At 39.1% G+C, this 17,118-nt stretch overlaps 2 protein-coding genes across 4 annotated transcripts in view; one reads left to right on the top strand and one right to left on the bottom strand.

The window, feature by feature from the left end:
- The window catches only part of pcsk5b (proprotein convertase subtilisin/kexin type 5b), a 75,846-nt gene that overhangs the window by 43,701 nt on the left and 15,027 nt on the right, over positions 1–17,118 (top strand). Inside the window, exons 16-21 of one of the 3 annotated variants that reach the window (XM_034873079.1) lie at positions 2,429–2,622; positions 6,303–6,387; positions 8,571–8,674; positions 8,779–8,917; positions 9,831–9,946; positions 11,417–13,494. In XM_034873079.1, the coding sequence (XP_034728970.1) occupies positions 2,429–2,622; positions 6,303–6,387; positions 8,571–8,674; positions 8,779–8,917; positions 9,831–9,946; positions 11,417–11,523 (745 nt within the window). In that variant the 3' untranslated portion in view covers positions 11,524–13,494. Of the gene's footprint in view, positions 1–2,428; positions 2,623–6,302; positions 6,388–8,570; positions 8,675–8,778; positions 8,918–9,830; positions 9,947–11,407; positions 13,495–17,118 lie in introns of those variants that run through there. The other 2 variants (XM_034873078.1, XM_034873077.1) reach the window with 2 other exon arrangements.
- Positions 15,546–17,118, bottom strand: part of rfk (riboflavin kinase) — a 22,056-nt gene continuing 20,483 nt past the window's right edge. Inside the window, exon 5 of the mRNA XM_034873081.1 lies at positions 15,546–15,574. The gene's annotated coding sequence lies outside the window, so the exon portion shown is untranslated. The remainder of the gene's footprint in view (positions 15,575–17,118) is intronic.

Genomic DNA, 17,118 nt, shown 5'->3' with positions numbered 1-17,118 from the left:
ATTTAAAAAGTGCATCTGCGCTACAAAGCTGCAGATAGAAGAAGTAGGCATACACATTTAATATTTACATATCATGATAACTATGGTTACAGAAAGCTTGATGTGCTGTGATGTAGACGGTATGTTTCTTACTTGAAGTGACAAAGGCTCAGATGTATGTCGGTATGTACTGTAGCATATTAAGATCAGACATTACAGCAAAAGACCGAAGCAGCAGACACACTGTGTGTAAACAGGTGGGGTTTGAGGTTGCCACAGTACGATTCACAACTTGAAAGGCAACAAATTAAAGTACAGCACCTTGTTGCTTTTATGTTCTACAACTACATGACTTCTTCTCTTTCTTGTTGTAATATTCTTCTGACCCTGCGGCTGTGTTTTTATTTTTTGTCACATTTTGATTATGTAGCACATAATCTCTTTGATGTACCTATCAATGCTATAACTTGCTGTGGATCATAAAGAAATTCCTTTTTTGCCACCCTTTAAGGCCACAGGTCAATGCTTGTCCATGCATTTGGTGAGCTTAATGTGAGGAAGGTTAAGAAACAGCGCGGGTGGTGATCTGATTCATTTGACTTTGTCAAAAATGCTGTTTCCTGTTAATCATTTTATGTTTTTCACTCCTTGCCCCTCCCCCTTAAGTAAGTGTGTGTGTGTTTGTGTGTGTGTGTGTGTGTGTCTGTGTGTGTCCGCCCGCCCGCCCGCCCCCCCATAGGATCCAATTAGGATCAAAGTCTGTTGTAATTGCCTTTGTGTAGCACGTAGTCTCTGCGCTAATAAAAAGCAGACCGATGCAGGTGTATGAGAATGTGCAAGCTTAAGTGCTGCCTTATCATTAGCCCACTAGAGGAGTCCTGCCCTTTTCTGCCACCACAGGGAGCAATTGATGAATGAAGATTGGGGGAGTGGTGGGAGGAAGGAGTAGGGATGGTGGTTGTGTTTAATGTTTAGATAATTACATCCCTCCATATGTGTTTGATGTTCTAAACTCACCAAAACATATGTGGGTCTTTGAAACTGGCTGTTTTTTTGCACCTCTGTGAGCATGTGTGTACATTGTGTACAGAAGTTCAATGAGTCTCCAGATAATTAGGAAGTTTTCTATACATTTCTTACAATTTTTTATGTTTAATTCATTCATTTTTTTTATCAAATTGTCTGTCGAAGGAGTCTACATGATTGTCTAAAAGGTTTCTACTTCACCAGGAATAAATGATTGATGAATTGTAATTATTCAATTATGTATCTCTTATCCTCTCTTTCCAAAAACCCACTTTATGGAACTTCAAATTATGACCGCGTGTTCCAAGAAAAACATACTAAAGACCTTTTTTTCCTCCTGTGGTAACTACATCCCTACGCACAATGATCAGAACTCAGAACCAGAATCAGAACTATTGTGGGAGTGTGTGTATATGTGTATGAATCTGTTTCATGCATTTGTAATGTAGAAATATATATCATTGTGCTTTATTGGTGTGAAACCAACATTTTGGGTGTACTCACGTCTGATTTTATGTCCACAAATAGTGAATCACAGCCCCTGTCAAAGCCAATGCTGCTAAGTCCACAGATCTTTGTGAAACATTTGGTGACTAACCACAATCATATCTGTTGGAATGATGGCCAATAATACAAATATAAGACACTTTAGATTTCCTTTTACATTTTTTTCAGCACATTGTCCTGTCTACATGATTTTAAGGACTCAATCACTTACATCTGCTTGTCCTGGCAGTCTGGTCAGGAAAATGCTGTTTAAAGTTTTTCTCACATTTAGTACAAGTCCTTGGTGTAGACGGTACATTAAAGTGTTTTTTAAATCTGTATTGTTTAAATAATCATCAGTGTAGCAGAAAAATATTATTGAAGCTGGACGAAAAACGCATGGCAGAGTATACCTGCACATGTGGATTATGAGTTTCACATATGCAATAAGTGTTTCTTGGCAGAAAAGTCTTTTTTGTGTGTGTGTGTGTGTGTGGGTGTGTGTGATGTGATGTGATGTGCGCATGCGCAACAATTCTGGTGAAATTGTTTCCCTTAGGAAGCGAGGGTGATTTGAGGGAGGTGACGGAGGGCTATGGAGTTATCCAACAGATGTAGCACCTGTTCACCATATAGCACCCGCATGCACACACTTAGTCCCTCTAGCACACAAACTATAATGCCTAAATACCCTTTAACAAGAGGCATATGTTTTACATTTTGAGCCTGTTAACATTGTACTGAGCTTTGTGATAGAGATTGTATCAAGAAACAATGAGGTTGATTTAGTCTTTATTTGGTCTCTACAGTCAGCATAAACTTCAACCTGAATACGTCTGTAAGAAATACAAATTGTTATCTTTCACTTTTGCCTTTTTTGATGATCTGTTTCAACCTGTACCCCATTCTTTCTCTTCCTTCAATCACCCCTCTCCAGGATGTGTGTTTCGGAGTGCCCTAGTGGCTTTTTTCGTGATGACAGGAAGCGCTGCAAGAAGTGCTCCTCGTTGTGTGAAACCTGCGTTGGTAGCCGTGGCGACCAGTGCACAACATGCAGGACTGGTTTCCACCTCAACGATGGCTCCAACACGTGTGTCGCCAACTGTGGCGATGGCTTCTACCTCGAACTTGGTACGTTTCGCTCCTGGCCAAACTGGCTTCACAATGTACAAACCTTTAACAAACGAGTCTACACATGAAAATACACCATGCAGTCAATAACTTGTGTCATTGTTCTTTGGTCCCACCATGGGGATTTTGTAATCTGCTTCTGGCTTCAATAGTATTTTGTACTTTGCATCTGTTTTCGTATAGTTACCAATTACATTCAAACTTAACAAAACGTGCCTGGGTAGGCCACAGCAAAATGTTTCCAACAATGCAAAATCAGGCTTAGCCGTGATTGCTACATGCCCACACAGGGTCAATGATTTGTCTTTCCAAGTTCATTGTTATTTTCAATTCAATTCAGTATCAATTCACAATAAGAGTTATCTCTAGACACTTTACAAATAGAGTAGGTCTAGACCACAATCTATAATGTACACGGACCCAACAGTTCTACTAGTTCCCTCCAGAGCAACAACAGCGTGACAGTGTCACCCTATCCCGCCGGTCTAGGCAAACGCTGCAACTCCTCACTCCCTAACTATAAGCTTTATCAAAGATGAGAGTTTTAAGTTTACTCTTAAATAGGGTGACAGTGTCTGCCTCCCGAACCCTGACCAAAAGCTGATTCCACAGTAGAGGATGAGTAGTCCAGCTTGGATGTAACAAATGTATGAACATTATTTTGAGATAGGATGTTCCTAATTTTGGCAATGTTACGAAGATGAAAAAACGTTCTTGAGGTTTGTTTTAGTAGGGCGGTAAAGGATATATCCTGATCAAAAATAACTATAGATTTCTGACAGTAGTGCTGGAGGCCAGGACAATACCATCCAGAGTAGCTATATTCTTAGATAATGAAGTTTGGAGGTGTTTAGGGCCAAGCACAATAACTTCAGTTTTGTCTGATAAAATCCTGGATGACCAACAATTTTCTATCATTTATGTAAGCTTAAAGTTTAGCTAACTGACTGGTTTCGTCTGGCTTGATTGATAGTTATAATTGGGTGTCATCCTCATAAGAATAAAAGTTAATTGAGTGTTTCCTAATAATATTATCTAGAGGAAGCATATATAAGGAGAATATAATCGGTCCAAGCACTGAGCCTTGTGGATTGCCAGGCTAACTTTAGTGTACTTGAAGGATTTTTTTTTTGACATTAATAAATTGGGATTGATCGGATGAAAATGACAATTAGGTGCGATTCCTTTAATGCCAACTAAACATTCCAGTCTCTGTAACAGGATGGTATGGTCAATGGGGTAGAATGCAGCACTTAGATCTGGTAAGAGAAGTATGGAGCAAAGTCCTTTGTCTGCAGCAGTTAGAAGGTCATTGTCATTTTCACCAGTCCCGTCTCTGTGCTATCATGCTTTCTAAATCCTGACTGAAAGTCCTCAAGTAAACTATTGCTATGTAGAAAATCACATAACTGATTAGCGACTACCTTCTCAAGGATCTTGGAGAGAAATGGAAGGTTAGATATAGGTCTATAGTTTGCTAAGACCTCAGGGTCGAGGCAGGGTTTTTTCAGGAAAGGTTTTTATCACAGCTACTTTAAATGTGGTACATAACCTGTTAATAGAGACATATATATTCTAGTAATGGAGTGTTAACCAAGGGTAACGCTTCTTTAAGGAGCCTCGTTGGAATGGGAGCTAAGAGACAGGTAGATGGTTTAGCTGAAGAGACCTTTGACATTAATTGTTAAAGGTCTATAGGACAAAAGCAGTCAAAGTATATGTCAGTTCTTGTTGTTCTTTCTAGTGCTACTGTATTTAAAACTGAACCATTAGAAATTGAGGGCAAAAGGTGATGAATTTGAAACCTTTGGTTTTTCTCTTATATTCTTCTGTTAGGGATTAGTAATGCTCATTGGTTGAATTCTCAAAGTACGAAGATTATAAGATTAAAGAATAGCTGAATATTTTGTTCTTAGTGGGGAAGGTAACTCACAAAATACCACCATAAGTGTTGATACCAAACTGGATTTTTGTGTGACCTGCATCACAAAAAGTAATGCTGTTTCCTTGATGCAGTGTCTAGCCAGATGTTTATTTGCACACATTTGCTGAACCGAACATTACTGAAAAGTTTGGGCAAGAAGGCAGATTCTTTCACCAGTTGGAATACATCATGAAATAAAACAAATCTGCATGATAATTGTATGGATTGTGTTTACGAGAAGTCAGCTTGTTTTCGTGTTTATAATAAACAGTAGTGCTGTGGGGTTAACATGCAGTATGTTCTGTATGTATATACTTACTGGTTTGTCTTATGTTTAAGATGTATGCCAGCCTGGATTAAAGTAAAGCAGGAATGAGAGACAAAAACTATGTATATCTTATGATTATGTCTATATATTGGATTAAAGCCAAGACCGTGTAAATCCTGGCAGCTCTGAGATTCTCTGGCAGCAGATGTGATGTGATCTACTGATCCAAGTTCAATCATAACATTTCAACAGGCCAAGATGTAGTGGATACTTTTTTGTTTAATATGTTGGCACGGCTGAGTGTTGTGTTAAATGAGCTATCTAGAGTTTATTTTCTTCTCTTCAGTCTGAAAGCAAGCCGAGGTGAATTCCTGCTTTTGTCGATACATGGACACTATGATGTAATGATTTCACTACTGGTATACTACTGCTATTTGAAGTTTGTGTAAAAAGTTATAATTTCCTTACAACCTCACAAACCTACGAAAGACATTTTGACCAGGATTGCAACTAATGGTTATTTACTGATGTATTACTCTCTTTCTTATTTTTTGATAAAGTACTTTAACATTTAGTGTGAAAAATGTCAGAAAATTATGAGAATGCCCATCACAATTTCCCCGAGTCAAATGTGGCGTCTTCAGATTAGCTTGTTTTGTTTAATCAACTGTCTAAAATCCAAAGACATTCAACATACTGTGATATAAAACAGAAAAAGCTGAACATATTCACGTTTGAGAAGCAGGAACAAGATGTTTTGAATTTCTAAAACAACAATTAATTGATGATCAAAATTGTTGATGATTGACTAATCTATTCTACAATTTCATCAACAATTTTGACTTCCACTTCTCATTAAAGAAAATATGAATTTTTTTCTCATGGAAATCAGTCTGTGACCTGTTCATATGCATTCTCCACCCTGGTGGGTGGAATCTAACCATCAATCATCAGTTACTTTGTCTCCTCCTCTTAGCTCTGACCGTAGGATTTGCCAAACAAAACCACAATGGTTGTGTCATACCAATCAAACAAGTTTGGAAATGTAGAATTCACGGTATTGATTAATAGTCATAGTCTACTCAGTGGTTTCCTAGAAATAATGAAACGGGTTAATTCACAGAATCACATTCTTTTTGGCAATCGTCATTGCTGCTGAAGGAGGAAGTGTCCATGGGCATTGTGTCAAAGCGTGTCATTGCCTTAAGTCTCTTCTGAAATATTCATCTACATTCCTTTCCTTCCTCACCAGCACTTCAATCTTCTTTTTTATCCCTGCAGCTTTAGCCTTTTGATATTTCAGTCCTCCCTACCTTTAGTCCTCCTGTTTTGTTTATCTGCTCCTTCTACTTATTCTCTCTCCTTATCACACTGGTCTTCCTTGGCCATTATCCTCCTCTTCATCATAGTCTTCTTCCTCTGCTCCCTTTCTTAAGTTCCAATGCAGCCAGACTTCTGTGAATGACAGGCTCACGCTATGTCTTTCAGACTCCAACATTTGCAGGAGATGTCCAGAGAACTGTAAGAAGTGCACCACCACAAATATCTGCACAGAATGTAAACCTGGAATGAGGTAAGCTGGTGGTCACGCTAAGCAATGCCGGAGTCACGGATTAAAGCATTGATAATTTTAGTGTCTTGACAGGAAGTGATTTCAGTCTTGCTGTGCCTTGTGATTATACACCTAATAACTTAGTGTTACATTTTTAACCAAAGTAACGGTATAGTTGGATAGTGGCTCTATTTTAACTACTTAACCACTTCAACTATAAGGTCTGCTTAAATGGAAGGGCTTTTTGGATAAAAGCCCCTCTCCTCAAATTCTAGCATTAGACATGGTGGGGCTGAAATTACTTTTGCAACTTTCCACAAACGACAGTCCAACATCCACGCCCACTTCACACAGCTATGGGCCAGTTGTGTGGAGGCGAAAACTACTGTAAGCAGTTTTTGAACGCAAACTCTTCAAGGAAAGATTATCAGAGTGTCCGCTTTCCCCCCCCTCACTATGACGGCAGACTTTTCGGTCCACCTTCAAGTGAGGCTCTTTGAAACGGTTAAAACCTGTTTGTCTATAAACATGATCAGACAATAAGTCCCACAGAACGTTTGTTTCAAGCAAACCTCCTGCTTTAATGTAAATTGTCTGCATTTACACATTTCTTTTATCCAAAGTACCTGACAATTTGCCTCTGATGATGGTGGCAAGCTACCATGCAAGGTGCTGGCCTAACAATCGGGCAACTTGGGGTTCTGTGTCTTGCTCAAGGACACTCTGACTGAGGATCAAACCTCTTGAACCACAGCCGCCCTAATGTTCCCCATGTAAATGAACAGTTTGGTTCCTATGCAATTCACCTACATACATGGTTTAAAATATTGATAAATTATATTCAAATCATTTAGCTAAATGGTGTCCATGTGACCAGACTTGCTAGTATATATCACAGCTTGTCCATTTCCGTTCATTCTACCATTACAGATGGTCCTCTTTCATACGTACAAAGAGCCAAGGTTTTGTCTTTTTGCATTCATTTGGCTTGAATGTCAGTCTTGTGGTTTCAGAATAAAAACCTACTGTGTTCATCCACTATAATGCTGCAAGAATAGTGTTGCTAATTTAGACCAGCATATTGTGTTACAATGGTTTTGGTTTGCAGCATTAGCCAGAAAACCTGGGCTTCCCATTTGTTTTCTACATGAGACCCAAATTGAGTTAACAGTTTCACCCTGTGACCCAGGCATATTAAAGCTCACATATGCTCATGTCATGCGGAGACCAACAACAAGTGGAGCTGTTGCCCATTTTAGGTTGCGGTCTTTGAAGAACCTTTGATCTAAGCCATTTAGTGAACCACACACAGACATGTTGCAGTTCATTTTCTGTCCACTTCCACAGTAGCCTCTTTAAACCGCCCCAACTACACTTGACCTAACAAAGGATAAGGGCGTTTCAAAGTGCTGGAATTCTTGATAGGTCATGAAGGAAATACTTGTAAAGTGCTTAAAACATATTGTGGTCTTGAACCCAGCTTTAAGTGTTCATTGTAGCCAGAGGTGGAGGTGGGGACACTTGTAAGCCATAATTTCCTCTGAATGCATGCATGACCACAGTAACACACACACACACACACACACACACAGACAGTCTCCCATTCATTGTCGGTTGGGAGCCAAGGAGGAAGGAAAGACCAGACAAGATTGTTTCTGGGAAACGTTAGCTAACACAGACCAGCTGTTTTTTCAGTTTAGCACGGAAAGCTCACCAACCTGTCCTCACTCTGACTTCACAGAATTGACTTTATAACCTCCAAACCTCCTAACTGACCTCAACCACTACATCTGGTACTTGCAAATCTCTTGTATATATTTCTTCAAAACAACAAATTCCCTTCAACTACTTGGTTAAATCTAGAAGGCCTTATTGTCCCGTACATCAGTTCATAAGTGAACTAGGCCTACAGCTGATGTGCACACCCTCATGATCACTGGTGTAGCAGTTGTTTTCTCAATCTTCCTAAATTTCTGCCCAGAAAGAAAATAGCTCAGTCGCAACTAGCTTTTAACAAGCAATCTTTAAGTGATTTGCAGTTTTGAAACACAACAGACATTTAACTTTTCTGAAACTTACCTGTGCTCCTGCCTGTATGGATTTTATGTTGGTGATTAAAAAAAATTATTTATATTGACCTACTTTTCCCCCTAATATTTCCTATAATGGTATGAATGTGTATCTTTTTCTTTTTCACTTTCTAGTCTTCAGGGAAACAAGTGTCAGATGACGTGTGACCCAGGGACTTATTACAACGGCCACAAGAGGACTTGTGAAACCTGTCATCGGGCCTGTGCCACATGTGCAGGTAGGAAGTTCGAATATTTATTACGTAGGTCAGTGTGTTCTTTTGTTGTTTAGCAGACATTGTTTTTTTCATCTGGTTAAAATGTGTGTTTATGTGTTTTTAAGGCACAGGTATAGAGGCGTGCACAAAGTGTGCAGATGGCTACTTACTTGAGGACTGGCGGTGTGTGTTAACATGCAGCTCTGGCTACTACCTGTCAGAGCAGACCTCAGACAATGGGCAGGTGCAGAGGTCCTGTAAGAAGTGAGTCTGCACACCTGCCAACACCTCGACAACACAGTGAACTTGTAGACTCTACAAAGAAAAACAAGGAAATCAATTTATTTAAAGCTGGTAGTAATACGTTTTGTGCTGAGGATGACCATATAAGTGTAAATACAATGTATAGTTTCATTTTTATTTTACAAATGGTTTTCTCTCTTTGCAGTTATTTAAGTAAAATCTGATATGTATGTATTCTAACCAACTCGTTCACACTTGCTAAAAATAATACATCTAAGACTACGATAACATGTTTCCGTCTATTTTCATAAATGGACATTACAATTTCTCAGTTTTTAAAAATAACATTATCCACAACTTCAGAAAAGTGTTTGTTTACCCATACCCATGTATATATGCCGTCAAGAGCATGCCAGACCTGTAGGTGGCAGTGTAAGGAGAAGCTCAAGCCCACTTTAGCCAATCAGAATCCCGAAATTGGCAACAACGGCAACAAATCACTTCCTTTCTCTTCTCTTCTATAATTCCTCGGCTGCTAACCTCTGTTTGTCTCAGTTTACATGCAAACTAAGTTTTTCAAAATCTCCACTATGTCCGGAGTTTGTAGAAACAATTGTTTTCAGAGGCAAATTCCCCCTTTGTGTGTAAAGGAAGGCCACAGACAAAGGAAAATGTCTGTTTTTTAAAATAGCCATGGACGTGTAAACGACCCTTAATACTACAGAAAAAAATGTTCTAAGTATATTTCAAGTCTCATAAAGCACACATATTTGAGTGAGTAGTGTGTGGAAAGGCTGTTCAATCTCTTTCAAGGCAAAACTTTTGAAAGATAGCTGAATATCCTTAAACGACAGTTCTTATTTTCAAGAGGATATGTGAGCACAGTATAGTGCTGAATAGACCTGTATCTAATTCTTCATACAACCATCGACAGGTGTGACCATAGCTGCTACGAGTGCTCAGGGCCCGGAGAAAGGAACTGCAGCAGCTGTGTCAGTGGTTACAATCTGGAGGCAGGAGCCTGTGTGGTCAGCACTATCTGCAAAGATGGTGAGTTGTCAGCTTTCTCCTCTACAAGATGGCCTCAATGTGTTTATTTTATACTCTTTGCTCTGCCTCTTACAGGTAGTGTATAGTCATGATGCATCGTAGCATTGTTTGGAGGGAAAATTCTGTGATGGATTAAACCAGCTAAAGCATTGAATTGGACAGAGTCTCAATGGGAACAAAACATGCTTTATGATGCAATTTGATTCACAACAGTATTACTTGTAAAATGTTTGTAAAAGTACATAAATTGTAGTCTTAACAATCCCAGCTAAATTGTGTTATATCCCACATGGTATAAAAACTGAGAACTGAAGGTAGCTCAATTAAGATTGATCTGTAGTTTTAATTTTAATTTTTGAGCTTTGCACTAACTTCTTGAATCAAACTGCCTCACAGCAGCAGGGCGGTCTGTCCTTGCTTTTGCCTTTTTTGGTCTTTGTTTAAAGGTCTCATTCATGTTTGTTTGCATATTACTAATTTAAAATCTCTCTGGGATTATAGACTCACACATTCTTGTTGTTTTTATTTTAACATAAACTCACTCTATTCCTGGTTGTTTTGTAGTACTTTATCACACTGCATATGCTCAAAGGTTTTTTAAAGCATCTACTTATATTTTTCTTATTTTTCCTGCTCCTCTACAATCATTTTATCATTTTTATTTGCTTTTTACTTTCATTTTCTTTCTTTCATTGCTGTATGCTTTATGGTCTAGTCTTTTCTGGTTATGCATGTTTGGCGTACTAATCTTTTGTGTGAATATTCGTGTTTCTCACTAACTGGCTGAGAAGATGGTTCAGAGGCTTCAACTGCAGTGTGTGATTTGCTGCTCTATCCATGACCTTCTAGTTAAAATGAACTCTTGGCCAAAAAGGAGAAAGATGTTTTTCACTGTGTGGCCTTTCTGTTGATGATGAGTACCTTACTTAAAGTGCACCCTCAGTCTGTTTCCAACCTTTCTAAACCAAAGCTCAAACATGGCCGGTACATTTAAATGCTGTTGATGAATTCAATAATTTGGCTTACAGTTTTTACAAACTGGTGGTCCACTTTAAGTTTTCTTTGATACACCAAGTTGTGAATTTCAAAAATCTTCAATTTGCTAATTGTGTGATGTTTTTTTTTTCTCTCTCTCTCTCTCTCTGTCTGTTTTCACCTGAATCCCCTTTTTTTGTTTTTTCCTCTCTCCCGACATGGATCCAATCACTCCGCTGGACAACTATAATTTTCCACCTCGATGAACATCACCTGTGATTGGATCAAAAAACTCTTCCTGTCACCTGAAATCTCTTTTGGCCAATTACATGGCTCCATCTGCCATTCAACCATTTCTGATGATTGTGCCCTGTGTTTGTGTGTGTGTGTGTGTGTGTGTGTGTGTGTGTGTGTGTGTGTGTGTGTGTGTGTGTGTTTTCCCTATCCTACATCCCCTTGTATCTCTTCTTCCTGGTCTGTGGAAAGCAAATGAAGAATCTTGGGCAGAAGGCAGTTTCTGTGTGCTTGTTAAAAAGAACAATCTTTGCCAGAGGAAAGTGCTGCAGCAACTGTGCTGCAGAACATGCTCGCAAAAGGGCTGACGGGACGTACTCGCTGGGCGTTAAGGGAGCGCGGGGGGGGGATGTGGGGGCACACGGGGAACCCCTCCTTCTTGAACCCCCCTGCCCACTCATTCACAGTCACATAATTTATAAGAAAATCTGTGCCTCTTAAAGGGACTGCATCGGAGGTGCGATGACAGGACTACAACAAACCTACCTTTTTTCTGTACTGGGACACACACGTCGTCAGGGTCCAAAATGACTGGGACTTATTTCAAGAACAAATGAAAACAAAAGTGAAAAACAAACAAAAGAATAAAAGTGTCGGTATTTTGTGACCAAAGCATCGATGCCAAAATAATTGAACCTTCTTTTTTTTGTTGCCAGTGTAGGAAGTATAGCTTAAAACAGGAGCACCTGAGCCTGTGAATCTCTGAATACGTCTGTGTGCATTTTTATTTTGGCTCCTCTTCCTCCTCTCTTTCCAGTGTTAATGATAACCACATGGAAACTGAATATGGAGTAGGAAAGGCCCTGGTTTTTCTGCCTGTAAATATACGTCAAAGGAAAAAAAGCTCACTCAGTTATGTGAAAATAATGTCTGTCTGGGCTGACTTCGGCTGTGTAGGGAAGAAAAACACACACACACACACACACACACACACACATACATATGTACCCCACACATACATTAATAAACATGAGTTTAGACACATATCAGCCACCACTTGAAGTTAGTTAGGTGCTACTGTGTCACAGTATCCCAAGACTGATGCACGTTACTAACCAAAATCACCTCATTACATTTATTTAAAAACATACACCTGCCCTCTGAATACTGTTTGTTTTTATCGGTGTGTGTGTAAGAGAATGCCATTAATTCGTAATGTAAGCCCAGACAGCATTAATTCATTCTAATGGTACTACAAGATGAGTCGATAGTCATTCCTTCCGGAGCTTTCTGCAGGGAAGGAAACGCTGCAGTGAGTTATAATTAATTTGTGGGACTGGGGATGCACCGATGCCCATTCTTCATTCATGATGCAGATTCTGGACTCTAAACCTTTGCCTAAAACTGAGTATTGATTCCATCCATTACTGTGACAGAACAATTAAAGGCTCCATCATTACTTTGTCACTGGATTAAATAATTGAAATATTTTTTGCAGGGAACTGCAATTCTTCTCTGTTGGTTTGGTCTAACACATGCCATATGTTACACAGATAAATGGAAATTCGTCTAATAAGTATCATTGACCTCAATCGGTGCATCCCTAAATGTTACTGTTGTCAAATGAAATACATTTGTAGAAGTGTCTACTCTTCGTCATTCCATTATGATGGCAATGCATATCAACTGAAGTATTGCTCTACACTTTCAACACAGAAGGTCAATGACAGTACAGAAAATGTTCTGTTATGTTTCATGTGCAGGTAATGGTCTCTGACAGGCAGACAGACTACAAACTGCTGTGGTGCAAATCAGAGCTGGGGCGGTCTTGCTTTCAGTTGTTTCAGAAAAGGGATTTTGTTCAAAATGTAGATATTGCATCACATTAGGGAGTCGAACTGCTTGTTTAGTCAACCCAAGAAAAATTGAAAAACAAACACAATGAGTCAATCCATTTGGTACGTATTCATATAATATCTGTTAAAAGTGCAACGAACTGACGACATCACTGCAGAACCAGGAATGTGTCTGAAATGGCAAACTGTATTGATCCAAAACTGTACTTGTGTTAAGGCCAATCAGATTTCTGGGTTCTCCTCCTGTCTGTCTGTCTGTCTGTCCCTGAACCTTACCTGATGAAACTCCAAGGTTATTCTGGTGGTGCTGGTTTCTAATAAAGAACCGCAAATATAATGTTTAAGATTCTTATTCTATTTGTGTGGGGTTTTACACCTGCAGCTTAAGCATTTACAGTATTAGATGAATTGTTGTACTGTCAACTGGTTATGGTTCTTGATGATTTGTAATAAAGGTTGATGAATCCCCTTTTTTTGGTTAACAAAAACGTATTCTTGGTCATTGTTTAAGATGACTCGAATTGACTTTAGATTGTGTGGTAGTAGACACACACACATACACCCCTCGTATAAAAGCTGTTTTTATTGTGTACCTGTGACATATCTGTGACGATGCATTATTAATGTTACTCAAAGTCCTAGTTTTGAAAATCTTTTTTTTTACTTAAGTGTTCTCATTAAAATGTGTAATCTGTTCATGTTTTGTTTGATTTTCAGTTTTCATTGTTGACAATGTGTTACTCATTATTATTTCATCCATTAGCATTTTTGTTCGTTTTATTATGTTCCAAAACATTAGGTTCCCTGTTTTCAAGCTCATGGAGTTTTTTTTTTTGTTTTTTTTTTTTTTGTCCTTCACGAAATTCATGAAAGGGAATGCTTTCATTAAAATTCGGATCATAGCTTTCATAAACTTTTAGTTTTTTAGCACTCGATCAGATTGATTAGGACAAAGCCACATGCCCCAGGCAGAGCACTTAAAGGGAGACGTGCACTCACTGACAACTAAAAACTGGTCCTCAATGCAAGGTTTTACTGCTTCATTATAGATGCCACCTCGGAAGCTAAAACGTATTTTCAAGTTACTCTTTTTCTTCTTTCAGCATCTTTTTTTCTTCCAGCAACAGCACCAATTAATATTGTAGCAGATATCAACTCGAAAGCTATAATTCAACTCAGTTCTGTTTGAAGAGGAAATGGATAACAACTTTCCTAATTATGATATGCATTCTAACCCATAAAATATATATCTTATTAGTAGTAAAATGTAACTTTCATCCAACAGCCTTCCAGGAAACATGCCAATGTTGGTGTTTAGTCATGATACACATACAGTATATAGTATATAACATATATTGTATATCTACAACAAAGTAGGTGTTTCATAAGTAACGATAGCCAAACTCCCTGCCATCCCATCAAAATTGTCTTTAGTTCCCATCTATGTTGTGGAACTGGTACATTATGTAAACCATTGTCAAATGTTTAACAGCAAGTGGATTTGTGTCAAAACTCCTTCTTTTCTAATGCTCATTGATGCTTTTAAGGTTACCCGTTTTATCCAGTCGTGTAAGTGACTCAACACAGGTTATACGCTGGTGTCGAGATCCAGTACTCACGCTAATGCATAATGGGGTTTGTTTAAATGAAACCCCACAGTACGATTCTGACCATTTTACGAATCCTGCACAATCCTTCAAGGCTCAAACATGTTTTTCTACAGTCATTATATGCATTCATTTAGAAATAATATAAAGCATCCTGCATGCTGATTTCAATCCTCGCCAAACTCCAAATTATTGATTATGTTAATTGCATTTCTAGTCATGGTTTGAGCTTTTGTCAGTGCTGATTCAAGTCGTAACATTTTGGCATCTACTGGCACCTATCATGTTGGAAGCCATGACAAATCTTATTTTATCCTGCTCTAAGTCATGGGCGGGCAGCACTGTTGCCCGGTGGTTAATAGTCCCCCCCCCCCAAATAAACATTAGGTAATAATCGTGACATTGCACTTGAACAAGGCATTGGCTTACTAAATAGTAAGGATAGGTAAAATACTGTGGATAATTTACAGGATTACTGTCTATCTTAACTCGGGTCAAGAGGAATAAACACTTCCCTGTACTAATAAATAATAAAGATCACCATTTGGATGTATCTTTGTTTTTCCGCTTTCTTGGACCAAGTGTGTGCAGGTCTCAGGAGGTGGAAGGGTCAGGGTATTGGGATACAGGACTAGGTGTGGTGGATCACAGTGTGATATCTGCCAACAGAGCTCTCTCCCCTGACAGAGTAGACTGTCAATGTCCTCACAAGGTCAGCTGAGTGCATAACAGAGGAAAAGTTTTACTCTCCAGAGTGACAAGCTCTCTTTCTTCTCCGCTCCATTATCCTGAAGTCTGGCAGTGGGAGTCCAAAGGGTCTGCTTTTGCTGAGTGGAGTTGTGCGGCTTTCCATCCCTTGAGAACTTGGCTCCCTGTTTGTTTGTTTGTGTGAGTGAGGGGGAGACAAACAGAAAGATAAGGAGACAACTTGTGTGTGTGTGTGTGTGTGTGTGTGTCTGTCAGCGTTTTAATCGGGGCTTGTTTGAATGGTTTCAGCAGAGCTCTACTGAATGGGAAGCCACCGCCTGTTGTGTTTGTACACAAAGAAGCTCTTTTGTTTTGAAAGGAACAATTGAGCTTTTCACAAAAAGCCAAAGAGCACAGACAACCTCGACGCTGCCTTGAAGGATGCTCGCACACACACAAAAACACACTGCTCCATCCTTATGGCTGGAGCTGTGTCTGTCACCTTTGTCTAATACAAAGGTGGGATGGAAGACAATGTTTTTGCTTCTTTTGTTATAGATCTTTTCAATGTTGCCAAGTGTAAAGATGAAGGTTGATGTTTTTTTTTGGAACTTCTTTCTCAATCCTTTTGCAACTTTGGACACATTTGCTTATGTGTGTCCGGAGGGAATGTGATTAAAGTTTACGTATTAATGCGGCGTATGAAAAGGTAATTTGGAAAGCAAACCAACTGACAATGGTACATCTACCAGGACTGTGATAATGCTTTTGATCAATGTCAGTGACCCAAGTTTTCAGCCTGTACTTTGTTTTGAAACAAAAACTGCACAACCTCCCAAAACTGAAAACATTTTCAGCATTTTCAACAATGGAGGATGTGGCCATAAGGTTGTAGGAATGCATTTTGTTTTCAAGTGATAATCAAGCAAATTACAATTTGGTATTATTACAAAATTGTTGCTTTTATGATATGGTAGATGCTTAGGTTGCGTGGTTCTAATTTGCTTCTCCTACAAGTAGCTGAGCCAAAGACCTGCTGAGGTGGCCATTACCTGGTAACTCATACAGGTTATTAGAAGTATAACTTACAGAATGGTCTTCTCAGCTTGTCCTGTTTAAGGTCCGAGAGGGACATTCATGGAACATATCCAGTTCATCATGTCTTTGGACTGTGGCAGGAATCCACTCAAACATGGAGAGAACATATAATCTCCCCTCACACAAAGGGTCTAAACTGTAGGAACTTTCTGCCATGAGTCAGCAGTGCTTAAAGCAGACATACGCTCATTTTCAGGTTCAAACTTGTATTTGGGGTTTCTACTAGAACATGTTTATGTGCTTTATTGTTCAAAAAAGACATTTTAATCACATTAAAACACTCCGTTTAAGCGCTTATTTCTTCAAGGCCAACCCCCGGGTTGTCTTGCAAGAAAAATATGTCGTACCTTTGCAAAGCCGCAGGTGGCAGTACTCGGAGGGGGGGCGGTGTATTCTAATGAGCCCGCATTTGACATACGAAGGGCAGTCAGATCTAAAAGGCTTGTTAAATTCCGGGTTCTCTGATCTCGGAAACTCACAAAAAAACGGACGGATTGTTTTTCAAATGTCCCCTTTAAAACTAATAGCCACAACAGTAATGGTCCTATCAGTTTACTTTAGATATAAACATACATTATCTCAACAGATGTATAGATATATGTTTCTGTTATCTGTTAAGTAGAGGTTTAGTCAATCAGTCAGTCTGTTTGTTTATAAAGTCTTGAGTTGAGATTCTTCACCTTGTCTTCAGACTTACCAGAACGCCCCCCCCCCC

The sequence above is a fragment of the Etheostoma cragini genome, chromosome 5, assembly GCF_013103735.1.
Source record: "Etheostoma cragini isolate CJK2018 chromosome 5, CSU_Ecrag_1.0, whole genome shotgun sequence".
In the NCBI taxonomy this organism is placed as follows: Eukaryota; Metazoa; Chordata; class Actinopteri; order Perciformes; family Percidae; genus Etheostoma; species Etheostoma cragini.
The sequence above is the reverse complement of the archived record's forward strand: the minus strand, read 5'-3'. Positions and strand labels throughout refer to the sequence as shown.